Raw genomic sequence first — 15,071 nt, 5'->3', positions numbered from 1 at the left:
CAGGCTCTAACAGGTTCTAACAGGTTCTAACAGGTTCTAACAGGTTCTAACAGATTCTAACGGGTTCTAACGGGTTCTAACAGGCTCTAACAGGCTCTAACAGGTTCTAACAGGTTCTAACAGGTTCTAACAGGTTCTAACAGGTTCTAACAGATTCTAACAGGTTCTAACAGGTTCTAACAGGTTCTAACGGGCTCTAACAGGTTCTAACAGGTTCTAACAGGCTCTAACAGGTTCTAACAGATTCTAACAGGTTCTAACGGGTTCTAACAGGCTCTAACAGGCTCTAACAGGTTCTAACAGGTTCTAACAGGTTCTAACGGGTTCTAACAGGTTCTAACAGATTCTAACAGGCTCTAACAGGTTCTAACAGATTCTAACAGATTCTAACAGATTCTAACAGGTTCTAACAGATTCTAACAGGCTCTAACAGGCTCTAACAGGTTCTAACAGGTTCTAACAGGCTCTAACAGGTTCTAACAGATTCTAACAGGTTCTAACAGATTCTAACAGATTCTAACAGATTCTAACAGGTTCTAACAGGTTCTAACAGGCTCTAACAGGCTCTAACAGGTTCTAACAGATTCTAACAGATTCTAACAGATTCTAACAGGTTCTAACAGGCTCTAACAGATTCTAACAGGTTCTAACAGGTTCTAACAGATTCTAACAGATTCTAACAGGTTCTAACAGGTTCTAACAGGTTCTAACAGGCTCTAACAGGTTCTAACAGATTCTAACGGGTTCTAACGGGTTCTAACAGGCTCTAACAGGCTCTAACAGGTTCTAACAGGTTCTAACAGGTTCTAACAGGTTCTAACAGGCTCTAACAGGTTCTAACAGGTTCTAACAGGCTCTAACAGGTTCTAACAGATTCTAACAGGTTCTAACAGATTCTAACAGATTCTAACAGGTTCTAACAGATTCTAACAGATTCTAACAGGTTCTAACAGGCTCTAACAGGCTCTAACAGGTTCTAACAGGTTCTAACAGGTTCTAACAGGCTCTAACAGGTTCTAACAGATTCTAACAGGTTCTAACAGATTCTAACAGATTCTAACAGATTCTAACAGGTTCTAACAGATTCTAACGGGTTCTAACAGGCTCTAACAGGCTCTAACAGGTTCTAACAGGTTCTAACAGGCTCTAACAGGTTCTAACAGATTCTAACGGGTTCTAACAGATTCTAACGGGTTCTAACAGGTTCAGGACCTCCTCACCTGTGTTAAGAAGACGGATAACAGTCAGACCTTTTATTCTATTCATGATAAAGATGTCTGCAGATCAAAGGAATACAGGATTAAAATCAGAAAATAAAATTCATGAGAGAAAAATCAGCATGAACGAGGAAAAAGAGGATAAACACTACACCATGTGGAAATGATTAAAGATCAGATGTGTTGTTATTGATCCCAAAAAGAGAAATTCTAAATGTTCTCGCAGCAAAAGAGGAAAAAAAGATCAAATTATTACAAAAGAAGAAATAACCACGGAGTCAGGGTTGGGTTTAGGGAAGGACACGGATGTGGACTTTTCCAAAAGAAAGCTTGGTTTATTAACAAAAATCAAAGCATCAACACAAAGCGCGGCTGAACCGGATATGAAAAAACAGAACTGGGAAAAACAAACAAAAGACTTTCATTGCATGGAATAAATAAATACTTAACTTTGGTCAGAACAGGTTGTGGCATGGCAAGAAGGGCAGGTGAAAACAAACATGGCCGGCAGGGAAGACAAGCAAAGAACCAACAAAGTGAGAGGGGAGGCAGGAAACTAAATAGGGAGCGAGGTGCAGCTGGTGGGGAATAACACAGGTGAAGTGAGCGAACTAATTAACAGAGTGCAGGGAAACTAAGGCATGACTAAACTAAAAACTAAACATGGACTGAAACTCAAAACCGTGACCTAAAACATGAAACTAAAACATAAAAACACAAGTCCATGGGCGTGACACGGAGCTTTTCCTGGTTTTCTTTCCTGATCTTTTTCTGAGAAACATTTGCTGAACTTATTGATGATTCTCTGCTGGAGTTTGGCCCAAAGCGGTGAGCCTCAACACATCTGGATTTTTTCCAGTTAGTTGCATCTGTAGTGATAAAACCTTTCTCTCTGTCTTTTTACAGATTATCGCAGCAGGTTGACATGAACGATACGTACGCTGTGGTCAACAAGTCCAAACCACCACAGTTACCCCCATCAGACCCCGCCTACTCCATGGTGGCCAACCCACGATCCAGCAGTGGCGCCAGGTAAAGACTTCAGCTCTCATCGGACTTTTCTACACATTAAAACACACTGAGCTGGTTTCAGTAGAGGAAGTAGCTTCATTAGCAAAGCAAATGTGAATTAAACACATTTTTATTGATTATTTGCAGTGAATAAACTGTAGCTTGTGTCACCAAAGGGGGCGCTGTGGGCTACGCCGCTCACGGTGTTAATTCAGAAGAAGAAAACTGTGGCGTAAATCCACACGAGGACATGGAAATAGCTCTTAATACAATAAAATGCACACGTCACCCTGAACATCCAGCACAGTTAGCTCGGCTGGAAGCAGCTTTTAGTGTTTAACTTCAACAAAGTTAGCTTATTTAGCCTCAAATCACTCCATGGCTATGTTCGAAACCGCATACTACATACTACATACTTCCATACTACATACTGTATACTTCATACTTCCATACTGCATACTGCATACTGCATACTGCATACTACATACTACATACTGCATACTGCATACTACATACTTTCATACTACATACTGTATACTTCATACTTCCATACTGCATACTGCATACTGCATACTACATACTACATACTGCATACTGCATACTGCATACTACATACTACATACTACATACTGCATACTACATACTGCATACTGCATACTGCATACTACATACTACATACTCCATACTGCATACTGCATACTACATACTACATACTGCATACTGCATACTGCATACTGCACACTGCATACTACATACTGCATACTGCATACTGCATACTGCATACTACATACTGCATACTGCATACTTTCATACTACATACTGTATACTTCATACTTCCATACTGCATACTGCATACTGCATACTACATACTACATACTGCATACTGCATACTGCATACTACATACTACATACTACATACTGCATACTACATACTGCATACTGCATACTGCATACTACATACTACATACTCCATACTGCATACTGCATACTACATACTACATACTGCATACTGCATACTGCATACTACATACTGCATACTGCATACTGCATACTGCATACTGCATACTACATACTGCATACTGCATACTGCATACTACATACTACATACTGCATACTACATACTGCATACTGCATACTGCATACTACATACTGCATACTGCATACTGCATACTGCATACTACATACTGCATACTGCATACTGCATACTACATACTACATACTGCATACTGCATACTACATACTACCTACTGCATACTGCATACTGCATACTGCATACTGTATACTACATACTGCATACTACATACTACATACTGCATACTACATACTGCATACTACATGCTACATACTACATACTGCATACTACATACTGCATACTGCATACTACATACTACATACTGCATACTACATACTGCATACTGCATACTACATACTACATACTGCATACTACATACTACATACTACATACTGCATACTACATACTGCATACTGCATACTGCATACTGCATACTACATACTGCATACTACATACTACATACTGCATACTGCATACTACATACTACATACTCCATACTGCATACTGCATACTACATACTACATACTGCATACTGCATACTGCATACTGCATACTACATACTGCATACTGCATACTACATACTGCATACTACATACTGCATACTGCATACTACATACTACATACTGCATACTGCATACTGCATACTACATACTGCATACTGCATACTGCATACTACATACTACATACTGCATACTGCATACTGCATACTACATACTACCTACTGCATACTGCATACTGCATACTGTATACTACATACTGCATACTACATACTACATACTGCATACTACATACTGCATACTACATGCTACATACTACATACTGCATACTACATACTGCATACTGCATACTACATACTGCATACTGCATACTACATACTACATACTGCATACTACATACTACATACTACATACTGCATACTACATACTACATACTGCATACTGCATACTGCATACTACATACTGCATACTGCATAATGCATACTACATACTGCATACTACATACTACATACTACATACTGCATACTGCATACTACATACTGCATACTGCATACTGCATACTACATACTGCATACTGCATACTACATACTACATACTGCATACTGCATACTGCATACTACATACTGCATACTGCATACTACATACTGCATACTGCATAATGCATACTGCATACTGCATACTGCATACTACATACTGCATACTACATACTACCTACTGCATACTGCATACTGCATACTACATACTACCTACTGCATACTACATACTGCATACTACATACTGCATACTGCATACTGCATACTGCATAATGCATACTACATACTACCTACTGCATACTGCATACTACATACTACATACTGCATACTACATACTACATACTGCATACTACATACTACCTACTGCATACTGCATACTACATACTACATACTGCATACTACATACTACATACTGCATACTACATACTTATCGATCAGACACTAGGCAGAGCGTTTACCCACAATGCATTTCGCTCCTGCCCGAGCCGAAATCAGCCGGCCTGAAGCTGATTTCTCTTAAGCAATACTATGTAACATTTCTACCTTAAAATAACAGCTTGAAAAAAATTGTGCGGCTAGAATGAGTTTTAATATTACGATTGGCCTGTCTCCTATGCCCTTCGGGGGTCTGAGTTGGAATAACTGCGCTATGTAACTTTGCTGGACTGAGCGGAAGTACTTCGACTTGCTTTCTGGCACACCTACCGCAAAAACAAATAGACAAATAGAGGAAATAGAGTTGTATTTACGACAGTGTAACCGTACATTACCTCCAAGCCTGTAGGGGGAGCTCCATAAGGGGCTTTTTGAGAAGTTACATTGTATTGTTTTAAGCTCTAAACTCTGTAAACTTTAGCAACATTTGAAACATTTTCAGGAGAGAAAGTAGTCGTTTAGATCCCCAACGTGTTGAAAACCTGACAAAATACCGGCTGTTTACAATTTTGTTCCCACGAATTCGGCGCTACTAAAGCTAGCCGCAGTGAGCTAACGCACTTCCTGTTATTTTCACAAAATAAAATACCCGTTGCCTTTTATCATAGGGAAAGCCATTAGGATACAATTGGTGCTTTTGTTTTGAAAACAGGAAGTGAACCTACCCTCGTTGTAGCTAGCTTGAAACTGCCGTTTTGACAGGAAATGACGATCGGCGACGTCACGTTACGTTGCATCTTGGGTAGTTTGAGTATGAGTAGTAACCTCATGATGCATACCCAACATTTCAGAGAATCTAGTATGCATCCGGGAACTTCTCGCTTACTCAAACTGGCATACTAACTCAGAAAGTTAGTAGGAGTAGTAGGAGTAGTAGGAGAAGTATGCGGTTTGGATCACAGCCCATTACTGGTGTCCTATGAAGTTCCAGGTCCCGACTTAACCTGCTCTCCTTGAAAAACTAAATAAATAATTAGATGTTTGAGGAAAAGTGAAGCTATTCCAGGCGGGCTCTTCTCAACGTTAAGAGCAGCAGTTGTAAGACTGCCCCCTGCTGGCCTGGAGCCACCGGCCTGCTGCCTTTCCTGGGAGCAGTTTCTGTTGGATGTGAAACACACATGAAATCCTCCAAGTCCTCAATGCGTATGATGAACTGGAGTCATTCACAGCCTGTTGAAAGAAAAGATGTTTGAATAGAAACTGAGTTCAGTGTCTGTTTCATGGGTTCTACTGAGGTTCATCTTATGATTTAAGTCAGGGGGGTCAAACTCATTTTCACCGCGGGCCACATCAGCATAATCGTTGCCCTCAAAGGGCCAGATGTAACTTATAAATGTAACTACTCCTTAATGTTAAATAATTCTTAATTTATTACTTATTCAAGTTACAAATATTACATATATATTTGATGTAAAAAAAAAATATGTTTGCTTGTTGCTCTGTTATTTTATCATAAATCCTTTTAATTTGTCAGGTTATGCATCAACGATCAAACTGTCCGAGTGAATAAAGAAAAATAACATCAGACACAAGTTATGACATTTACTTTGTTCCAAACTTGAAATATCAAAGCTAGCTTTTACTGCCGCGTTGTTTCCGGTTCTGGCTTTTAGCGAACACATACTAAGACACCGTTTTTTTCTCCTTGAAGCACAAACACGTATTCGCCCTCCGATCTTTCTTGAAACAGAAAAATTGATGCAGATGGAAGATGGCATCTGGGCATTTTTCTCTTCTGGACATTTTGGGATCATTATTTGTATTTCTCAATTCTACTTGTTGGGAAAATCGCATCGATTTGGAAACATTGCAGTCCAGTGGCGGGATGCCATAACATAATCGCCATGCATTGTGGGAAATGTAGTTTTTTGGTCACTGCACGTATTTGACTTATTTACTTTTAGACAATCAGACCTTTTAAGCTCTCGCGGGCCGTATAAAATGACGTGGCGGGCCACATTTGGTCCGCGGGCCTTAAGTTTGACACATATGATTTAAGTATTTAGGATCTTTGAGTCTTTAATTGCTGCATTTAAACTCTAACCCTGAACATATTTCCTTGTAGAGCAGGTTGATGCTGGTTTGTATATATGGTTTAATGTGGTTGGATGCTTGATCCACTTCCTGTTCTGCTCCCAGGACGCTGCCTCCCTCCCATCACTATGACAACGACACCGCCGGGGCATCGGCGGCTCCCATCTACAGCACCGTGAAACCGCGAGCCAATCAGCACAGCCTGCCGCTCTCAGCCACGCCCATCTATGACATAGCAGAGCCGGCCAATCACAGGCCAAGGGAGGGGCCAGAGTACACCCTGGTGTCAGGTGGGTAAAGCAGGTGGTGGTTTGGGGGGTGAAATGTATTCTCACGCCTTCATTTCGTCATGTTTTGGTATTGAACGTTTTATTTTGGGTTCTTTGTTTGTTTTTTTGTTTGTTGTTGTTTTTTAAATTGGGCTTATTTCGGGAGTGGTCAGACCAAGAAGTAAATATCCATTAAAGCTGGGGGAGTTTTTTTGCAGGTCTTGAGATAACGAAGCAAAGTGGATGTAATGATATCGGTGCTTTTCTACTTTCTCTCATGTGACTCTTGTGTCTCACAGCTGATCATCTCACAGCAGCTGATGATGATTATGAAGATCTCTCGTCTTCGGTGTCAGAAGTGACCGGTTTCTGCTCACCTGGCGGCATCGGTGAGAACACCTGTACAGCCTGTCCTCCTTTTAAAGGGCCAGTCCGTGTTTCCGGAGTATTATGTTGCTCACAGCTGCTGGAGCTTCTCACATGGTGGCACAGAGCTCCGGAAAAAACACTTTTAGAGGAAATAGTGGCTCCTCTTTCTGTTTTAGTGGCTGAAGGTTTTCCGGGAGTTTGCAGGATTTTTTGGCGTCATAAGCTGGTTATAGATCACTGCAAGTTTACTGCAGTTCAGGCAGGAGGTGAACAACCATCGATCTTTTCTGATCTTTTCGTAAACATTTCAAAAGCTTTTCCTGATCTTTCCTGAGTTGAAAGAACATAATATCTTACAATATTCAACACTTAATTTTTTTTTAAAAAGGTCAAAACTGAACTATTAGATATTAAAGAACAGTATAAACATATAATTGTATTGTTTAACCTTTATGAAAATGTTCCTGGACCGGTTGAATCGTTGCTGAAGGTGCAGGTTAAAATGTGCCGTTCGTCCCTGGTTCAGTAAATGTTGGATTTCCTGCATTTAGCCGTCCTTCTGTGGGTGTTTTTGTTTATTTTTGTTGTTGTTTTCAGGCTTTAACTGTCGCGTTCAGAAACCCAGAGGACCCAGAGATCCTCCTGCAGAGTGGAGCCGATTGGAGAGATAAACTGATTCAGCGGGTTTATTCTGGACCATCAGACTGGACCGGACTGGAGTTTACAGGGAGGGAATGTCCAGAATCCATGTTTGAGTTTGATTACTCTGATCTGATTGGTTCCTGCAAAAGTTCTCTCTGCTTGTAAAATATTCATAGACTGAACGTCTTTTTGCAAAATTGTGCTTTTGAATTTTTTTTAATCTAAATTTCAAGCTGAGATTTTACAAAAAAAGTGCCAGAAATACATTTAAAATGTAAAGTATTTGAAGTACATATCTGAGAATAACTGTGAACACAACATGAAATCATTTTTAACTACTTAAGGAGTCAGTATCTTGTTTGGGATGTTAGAAAGTTAGAAATAATTCATATTCATCCCATACATTGTATAAATTGTAAGATTAGCTAAGTCAATATCATGTAAAAATCATTTTAAAGAATCAGGAGTTATGATAATTTTAGTTTTTCTGACATATAAAGTCATTCTTCAAATGTTGAGACACTAACTTGCCAGTATTTTGTGATAAATACATCTTACAATTCCTGGTAAAAGAATAAATAAATCAGTACTGTTGGAGAATGTTGATTCAGCTGCCTTACTTTTTATAATAATTAAAGATTTAGATCAAAACATATAAATGTCTGACTGAGTGACTGGAAACAAGAGACCAGGGGAGATGGCAGGTAAAGGACCAGGGGAGATGGCAGGTAAAGGACCAGAGGAGATGGCAGGTAAAGGACCAGAGGAGATGGCAGGTAAAGGACAGGGGGAGATGGCAGGTAAAGGACAGGGGGAGATGGCAGGTAAAGGACCAGGGGAGATGGCAGGTAAAGGACCAGAGGAGATGGCAGGTAAAGGACCAGGGGAGATGGCAGGTAAAGGACCAGGGGAGATGGCAGGTAAAGGACCAGAGGAGATGGCAGGTAAAGGACCAGAGGAGATGGCAGGTAAAGGACAGGGGGAGATGGCAGGTAAAGGACAGGGGGAGATGGCAGGTAAAGGACCAGAGGAGATGGCAGGTAAAGGACCAGAGGAGATGGCAGGTAAAGGACCAGAGGAGATGGCAGGTAAAGGACCAGAGGAGATGGCAGGTAAAGGACCAGGGGAGATGGCAGGTAAAGGACCAGGGGAGATGGCAGGTAAAGGACCGGAGGAGATGGCAGGTAGAGGACCAGGGGAGATGGTAGGTAAAGGACCAGGGGAGATGGCAGGTAAAGGACCAGAGGAGATGGCAGGTAAAGGACCAGGGGAGATGGCAGGTAAAGGACCAGAGGAGATGGCAGGTAAAGGACCAGGGGAGATGGCAGGTAAAGGACCAGAGGAGATGGCAGGTAGAGGACCAGGGGAGATGGTAGGTAAAGGACATGGGGAGATGGCGGGCAAAGGACCAGGGGAGATGGCAGGTAAAGGACCAGGGGAGATGGCAGGTAAAGGACCCGGGGAGATGGCAGGTAAAGGACCAGGGGAGATGGTAGGTAAAGGACCAGGGGAGATGGTAGGTAAAGGACATGGGGAGATGGCGGGCAAAGGACCAGGGGAGATGGCAGGTAAAGGACCAGGGGAGATGGTAGGTAAAGGACCAGGGGAGATGGTAGGTAAAGGACATGGGGAGATGGCGGGCAAAGGACCAGGGGAGATGGCAGGTAAAGGACCAGGGGAGATGGTAGGTAAAGGACATGGGGAGATGGCAGGTAAAGGACCAGGGGAGATGGCAGGTAAAGGACCAGGGGAGATGGTAGGTAAAGGACATGGGGAGATGGCGGGCAAAGGACCAGGGGAGATGGCAGGTAAAGGACCAGGGGAGATGGCAGGTAAAGGACCAGAGGAGATGGTAGGTAAAGGACCAGAGGAGATGGCAGGTAAAGGACCGGGGGAGATGGCAGGTAAAGGACATGGGGAGATGGCAGGTAAAGGACCAGGGGAGATGGCAGGTAAAGGACCAGGGGAGATGGCAGGTAAAGGACCGGGGGAGATGGCAGGTAAAGGACATGGGGAGATGGCAGGTAAAGGACCAGAGGAGATGGCAGGTAAAGGACCAGGGGAGATGGCAGGTAAAGGACCAGGGGAGATGGAAGGTAAAGGACCAGAGGAGATGGCAGGTAAAGGACCAGGGGAGATGGCAGGTAAAGGACCAGAGGAGATGGCAGGTAAAGGACCAGAGGAGATGGCAGGTAAAGGACCAGGGGAGATGGCAGGTAAAGGACCAGGGGAGATGGCAGGTAAAGGACCAGAGGAGATGGCAGGTAAAGGACAGGGGGAGATGGCAGGTAAAGGACAGGGGGAGATGGCAGGTAAAGGACCAGAGGAGATGGCAGGTAAAGGACAGGGGGAGATGGCAGGTAAAGGACCAGAGGAGATGGCAGGTAAAGGACCAGGGGAGATGGCAGGTAAAGGACCAGGGGAGATGGCAGGTAAAGGACATGGGGAGATGGCAGGTAAAGGACCAGAGGAGATGGTAGGTAAATGACCAGAGGAGATGGCAGGTAAAGGACAGGGGGAGATGGCAGGTAAAGGACAGGGGGAGATGGCAGGTAAAGGACCAGAGGAGATGGCAGGTAAAGGACCAGGGGAGATGGCAGGTAAAGGACATGGGGAGATGGCAGGTAAAGGACCAGGGGAGATGGCAGGTAAAGGACATGGGGAGATGGCAGGTAAAGGACCAGAGGAGATGGTAGGTAAAGGACCAGAGGAGATGGCAGGTAAAGGACCAGGGGAGATGGCAGGTAAAGGACCAGAGGAGATGGCAGGTAAAGGACCAGGGGAGATGGCAGGTAAAGGACCAGAGGAGATGGCAGGTAAAGGACCAGGGGAGATGGCAGGTAAAGGACCAGAGGAGATGGCAGGTAAAGGACATGGGGAGATGGCAGGTAAAGGACCAGGGGAGATGGCAGGTAAAGGACCAGAGGAGATGGCAGGTAAAGGACCAGGGGAGATGGCAGGTAAAGGACCAGAGGAGATGGCAGGTAAAGGACCAGGGGAGATGGCAGGTAAAGGACCAGAGGAGATGGCAGGTAAAGGACATGGGGAGATGGCAGGTAAAGGACCAGAGGAGATGGCAGGTATCTTGCCACAGAGCAAAGTGCGTTAAAACTTTTCTTCATGAAAGTAAATGAAAATAATGTCATATGTAAAGTGAATTAAGGAGAGCAGAGGGAGCAGAGGTGCATCATGGGATGTTTGAGGGTCACCTGAGTCACGAAGCTTTATCAAAAAGGAAAGTTTTAAGGCTGATCTGGAGAAATATGATCTCTGCCGTTAGAACCTGAACTCATCAGAGCTAAAGATGAGAGGAAGGAGAAAGGAAGAGAAGGAAAGTGGTGTGAAGTGAAAGAGGAGCTCTGAAACAACAGGAAGGAATGTAAGTGGGCAGAATAAGAAATACTACCATGTATCTAAACAGATCTAAATCTAAAGAAAGCTCAAAAATATTTAGTTTAATTTGGCCTGCTTTCTGCAGGTAGTTTTGTGGATATGAGTCCCTCAGTTCCATAGTTGGCCACCAGGTGGCAGCAGAGCAGCGTGAGCCTGCAGCAGAGTGAGGGATGAAGAAGATGGTTTCAATTAAACTTTGGCAGGAACAGAGTGTGTGTGTGTGTGTGTGTGTGTGTGTGTGTGTGTGTGTGTTCAGACATGCATTAGCATCTTTGTGGGGACACTGGTCCTCACTTTGGGACAGAACATACATCTGTGTGATGCTTTAGAACTGGTTTCAGGATCATAACATTTCTTTTCCACACTCACACATCAGGGACTAAATCACCTATGAGGGATTTAAAAAAAAACTTTATTAACTTTCAACATGAAGTTTGGTTTTAGGTCAGAATATATCAGCAGGAAATGAGCATGTGTCCTCTGAACTGATGGAAACAGTGTGTGTGTGTGTGTGTGTGTGTGTGTGTGTGTGTGTGTGTGTGTGTGTGACATCATCAGCTCAGGTTACAGACAGCTGAGGTGATTTGGCCTTCAGTATGTATCAGTGAGTTCACATCTTCTTCTAAAGCGTCCAAAGATTTCACAGAGTTAATCAGGAACTGGTTGATTAATAAAAACAACAAACTGATCATTTATCATTTATAAATTATTGGGTAATAATCTAAGTAATTATTTGGATGACTACTTTTTACTTTTACTTGAGTCATATTATTCTGAAGTAACAGGACTTTTTTGGCTGCTCTGCACACAGGTGAGGGGAAGTTGGGCAATGGTGGACAGTGAAGGCAGGAGGTAAACTCTCTGAGGTGGAACTGGTTCAGAACAGAGCTGCAAGCCTGGACTCACAAAGTCATGTTGCAGTTTCACAACATTTCATGTTGTCTAAAGGCCTGAAACTGCTCTGAGTGTCATTTTAATTCACTACAAAGACCCCAAAAGGCTTTAAAACTATTTAAACGATGCACAAAAGATGCCCAGAGTCATGGGCATCACGGGGTATGGCAGCTGCCACACCTCCCGGGGAAAATGGAAATGTTCGTTGTTCTTTTTGTCTTTTTTTTTTTAATGTTTATAGAATCACTCTGTGTCAATTTGTATTGATTATTCTATTATTTAATACATATAATTACAGATCTGAACAACACAATCAATTGATCTAAGTATCATCTTCCCTTTTGAAATGTGGTATCTCCCAGCCCCCCCCCCCCCCACGAGTTGACGAAGCCTGGAGGTCAAAGCTGATGCTATTAGCGGGATTTGTTGTTTGTTAATTAATGTAAAATATGAAAAGGAAACAGAAAACTTTAGATTTATTTATCACCAAAAAAAGGGGTCCAATGTTGCCCCAGCGGCGGAGGAAGGAGGACCAGGTAGTGAAGGCGGGATTCAGGCTGTTAACAAGGCTAATGCTAATGCTAACAGGAAGACGGAGACGAGTCCATTGTTATGTTAGCGGCTATGTGAGTGAGACTGCATTTGCACACAGATAAGCTACATAGCAGACTTTTGTGGTGATTATTGTATATTTATTTATTGATTGATACTGTAGTCATGTGACTATAGTGACCTTAGCTTTGGCTGAATTGACGCCGCTGCCCAGAGTGGCCTTGAGGTCATCTGAATTCTGCAGTTTCACAACATTTCATGTCGTCTAAAGGCCTGAAACTGGTCTGAGTGGACTTTTAATTCACTAAAAAGACCCCAAAAGGCTTTAAACTATTTAAACGATGCACAAAAGATGCCCAGAGTGGCCATGAGGTCATCTATCAGCTAACGCAGGTAAACACAGCTAACGCAGGTAAACACCGCTAACGTAGGTAAACACAGCTAACGCAGGTAAACACAGCTAACGCAGTTAAACACAGCTAACGCAGGTAAACGCAGGTAAACGCAGGTTAACACAGCTAACGCAGTTAAACACAGCTAACGCAGGTAAACGCAGGTAAACGCAGGTTAACACAGCTAACGCAGGTAAACACAGCTAACGCAGTTAAACACAGCTAACGCAGGTAAACGCAGGTAAACGCAGGTTAACACAGCTAACGCAGTTAAACACAGCTAACGCAGGTAAACGCAGGTAAACGCAGGTTAACACAGCTAACGCAGGTAAACACAGCTAACGCAGTTAAACACAGCTAACGCAGGTAAACGCAGGTAAACGCAGGTTAACACAGCTAACGCAGGTAAAGGCAGCCAACGTAGGTAAACGCAGCTAACGCAGGTAAACGCAGCTAACGCAGGTAAACCCAGCTAACGCAGGTAAACGCAGCTAACGCAGGTAAACGCAGCTAACGCAGGTTAACGCAGCTAACGCAGGTAAACGCAGCTAACGTAGGTAAACGCAGGTTAACACAGCTAACACAGGTAAACGCAGCTAACGTAGGTAAACGCAGCTAACGTAGGTAAACGCAGCTAACGTAGGTAAACGCAGGTTAACACAGCTAACACAGGTAAACGCAGCTAACGCAGGTAAACCCAGCTAACGTAGGTAAACACAGCTAACGCAGGTAAACGCAGGTAAACGCAGCTAACGCAGGTAAACCCAGCTAACGCAGGTAAACACAGCTAACGTAGGTAAACGCAGCTAACGTAGGTAAACACAGCTAACGCAGGTAAACGCAGGTAAACGCAGGTTAACACAGCTAACGCAGGTAAAGGCAGCCAACGTAGGTAAACGCAGCTAACGCAGGTAAACGCAGCTAACGCAGGTAAACCCAGCTAACGCAGGTAAACGCAGCTAACGCAGGTAAACGCAGCTAACGCAGGTTAACGCAGCTAACGCAGGTAAACGCAGCTAACGTAGGTAAACGCAGGTTAACACAGCTAACACAGGTAAACGCAGCTAACGTAGGTAAACGCAGCTAACGTAGGTAAACGCAGCTAACGTAGGTAAACGCAGGTTAACACAGCTAACACAGGTAAACGCAGCTAACGCAGGTAAACCCAGCTAACGTAGGTAAACACAGCTAACGCAGGTAAACGCAGGTAAACGCAGCTAACGCAGGTAAACCCAGCTAACGCAGGTAAACACAGCTAACGTAGGTAAACGCAGCTAATGCAGGTAAACGCAGCTAACGCTGGTAAACGCAGGTAAACGCAGCTAACGCAGGTAAACGTAGGTAAACGCAGCTAACGCAGGTAAACACAGCTAACGCAGGTAAACACAGCTAACGCAGGTGTTGTCTAAAGGCCTGAAACTGGTCTGAGTGTCATTTTAATTCACTAAAAAGACCCCAAAAGGTTTTAAAACTATTTAAACGATGCACAAAAGATGCCCAGTGGCCATGAGGTCATCTGAATGCTGAACCTGAACCAAACTCTGAGCCCGACCATAAAACCAGAGGTCTGACCCCCAAAAGGAGCTTTAAACCAGCGGACTGCCAGACCCCACAAGTGCAGGGTCCCTGCCCTGCAATTACAGAAGAACCCGATCGCACACAGACCGGCGGCTCATGGGTGTCGGCGCTTTGGAAGCAGGAGGAGACCACAGGCATCCCCAGAGAGGGAGACGGAAAAAGATGGAGCGATAGTGGAAATTA

General features: G+C 43.5%; 1 protein-coding gene across 2 annotated transcripts in view; it reads left to right on the top strand.

Moving 5' to 3' along the window:
* Positions 1-8,679, top strand: part of ptpn18 (protein tyrosine phosphatase non-receptor type 18) — a 34,782-nt gene extending 26,103 nt beyond the window's left edge. For both annotated transcript variants that reach the window (XM_075475906.1, XM_075475904.1), the window contains exons 13-16: positions 2,124-2,249; positions 6,905-7,089; positions 7,368-7,457; positions 8,035-8,679. In XM_075475906.1, the coding sequence (XP_075332021.1) occupies positions 2,124-2,249; positions 6,905-7,089; positions 7,368-7,457; positions 8,035-8,108 (475 nt within the window). In that variant the 3' untranslated portion in view covers positions 8,109-8,679. The remainder of the gene's footprint in view (positions 1-2,123; positions 2,250-6,904; positions 7,090-7,367; positions 7,458-8,034) is intronic.
* The last annotated feature ends 6,392 nt before the right edge of the window (positions 8,680-15,071 follow it).

Source organism: Odontesthes bonariensis, chromosome 10 (assembly GCF_027942865.1).
Source record: "Odontesthes bonariensis isolate fOdoBon6 chromosome 10, fOdoBon6.hap1, whole genome shotgun sequence".
NCBI lineage: Eukaryota > Metazoa > Chordata > Actinopteri > Atheriniformes > Atherinopsidae > Odontesthes > Odontesthes bonariensis.
This window is presented reverse-complemented; position numbering and strand designations above follow the sequence as displayed.